At 38.9% G+C, this 2500-nt stretch overlaps 1 protein-coding gene across 2 annotated transcripts in view; it reads right to left on the bottom strand.

The window, feature by feature from the left end:
- Positions 1–2500, bottom strand: part of LOC123769065 (lachesin) — a 320744-nt gene that overhangs the window by 21517 nt on the left and 296727 nt on the right. For both annotated transcript variants that reach the window (XM_069309176.1, XM_069309175.1), the window contains exon 5: positions 259–395. In XM_069309176.1, the coding sequence (XP_069165277.1) occupies positions 259–395 (137 nt within the window). The remainder of the gene's footprint in view (positions 1–258; positions 396–2500) is intronic.

The raw sequence follows: 2500 nt of genomic DNA on the forward strand, positions 1-2500 counted from the left end.
AGAAGCGCTGCCCAGCACTTTGTAAATCAATTGATGATTTTCTAATTTGTTGACTGAGGCTAGAGGCACGCAGAGGAATACAGAAAGTTAGTTAGGCTGACAGGTAATCGATGGTCTGGAATGGGTGACGAATCTGTTTAAATTATATATTGCGAGAGAGAGAGAGAGAGAGAGAGAGAGAGAGAGAGAGAGAGAGAGAGAGAGAGAGAGAGAGAGAGAGAGAGAGAGAGAGAGAGAGAGAGAGAGAGAGAGACTTACCAACCACCTGCAGGTGGATGCTGCGGATCAGGGGAGGATGGGTGGACACCTGACACTGGTAGGTCCCTTCATCTCGACGCTGGACGTAACGTATACGCAGCCGCCAGTCACTGGGCTGCTCGAAGGTCAGGGCGAACCTGTGGGGTGGAGACAGTCTTAGTGGGTTGGGGGGTCTTAGGGGGTGTGGGGGGGTCTATGTGGGTGTGGGGTCTTAGTGAGCTGGGTCTTAGTGGGCGGGGTCTCAGTGGGTGGAGTCTTAGTCAGCCTGGTCTTAGAGAATGAATATGATGAATATGTTTTAGGATGAATTTTTTTCATTGCACATTTCAAGAGAATAGCCCCTGCATCATCCCTCTAAACCCACCATTAAGACATAAACAAGTTCCACTACCTCCTCGCGCCAATCGATCGCAGTGTAGCAACCTGACATTCTAACCTTATACCAATTAAGGATTGCATAAATTTGGTTTATTTGATATTTGCCAATTGCAACAACTGGTTTAGGGCCCTGCAACGTGGTTGACGATGCGTGCAATGGCTATTTGTATATTCTTGTACATCATAAGTGGAATCTTACGTCATATACTAGTTTATAACCTTTGAACTCCTGATTTAGCAAGCAGCTTTGATCTAAATATATTACTGGAGCATTATCTATCATCTTGACGTTAGAATGCTAATTTAAATTCCAACATCAAATCAAATTTTACTGTCAATTTCAATACCAGAGTAAATTTCATTACCAATTTCAATACCAGTCTGCAAATTTCAGTGTAAATTTCAATACTAAGTCTAACATCAATTTTAATGCCAAGTTCAATATTAATTCAACTTCAATACCAGAGTAAATTTCATTACCAATTTCAATACCAGTCTACAAATTTCAGTGTAAATTTCAATACTAAGTCTAACATCAATTTTAATGCTAAGTTCAATATTAATTCAATTAAAAATGTAAATGTCAATTTCACTAGCAATTGGAAATTTCAAGTGAAATTTCGAATCAAAACTTCCAGTGTAAACATAGCACGCTTCTTCACTTTCTCTTTCTCCAAGTTACACACTCTTTAAACCTCAGGTGAAAGGGGATAACTTTCTTTTTCCGTTAAGGGTTCCACCAATGGCGTGCGTTGTGTGGAGGCGGCGAATATCTGATAAGAGGAAGCTAACTGTTGCATCACCTCATTACACGTGTGTCGTTAACAACATCTGCCTGTTAACCGTTGACAACAGAATCAAACACACAAAACAATTCCAGCAGAAATGTGTTCCATTAAAACCGCTGTTGAACTCCCAAAGACGAACTGTCTGAATACGCCTACAGAACCACCACGGCCTGTTTTATTAAGAAACATGTAACGCTATAACAGGTATTGTGGTGTTAAAATACCTGTTAAAATACTCCAGCCCAGTTAAAACAGCTGTAGGTTGAACGTCCACCACAGTACAAAGCTCTTGGTTGGTTCTTAATATCACCTAACGATACTAACTGTAGTAATTAACAAAGAACGGTAGTTAGAATACTAAGCACCCCTGATAATTACCCTCACTTACAAGTATAACACATAGAGTGTTTTCAACACCTGCTTGAGTAGCCAGTTGTTTTTATTCGCCATTCCGAGAAAAATGCAGCTGTTTTGCCTAACTAAAAACGTACGAACTTATCTAGTGACGCTAATGTATTTACAACGTCAATATTATTGCGTTTAAAACTGTATAAATATATATTTTTAAAGGATTGGCCGGTCTCGGAAAAAATCGAAGTATTAGGTGAGAAGGCGGATTGGTTTGCAAAATATTCTTAACATATATTAAGCTGCTGGAGAGAAACTTTATATCATTATTTCAATTCCTGCCCGGCAAAGCTGGTTTATCTGAGAAATGCAAGCTTCTAGCTTCTTGAAAATTGGAAATGTGATGCAATGGATCAGACTAAATTCCTTTTCATGGAAAGCTGACCATTAACTTCGTGTTTTAGAGTCACTGCAGTGAAGCTGGAATAGCTTAAAGAAACTTACAGAATTGTCTCTAAAATCTAACACTTGAAAACTAGTTTATTGAATTGTAATTATGCACTAAGTACTCTCTGCTGCAAAATATTGCAGTGCCACAATCAAGTAATTTAATTAGCAATAAATCGAATGAACTTAGTGCAAAAAAATTGCAAACAAGTGGGATTAAGACAACATATATAAGAGTTGTTATTGATGTATCACAAGGTAATAGGGGAGGAGTGCTTTCA

This window comes from Procambarus clarkii, chromosome 64 (assembly GCF_040958095.1).
Source record: "Procambarus clarkii isolate CNS0578487 chromosome 64, FALCON_Pclarkii_2.0, whole genome shotgun sequence".
NCBI classification, from domain to species: domain Eukaryota; kingdom Metazoa; phylum Arthropoda; class Malacostraca; order Decapoda; family Cambaridae; genus Procambarus; species Procambarus clarkii.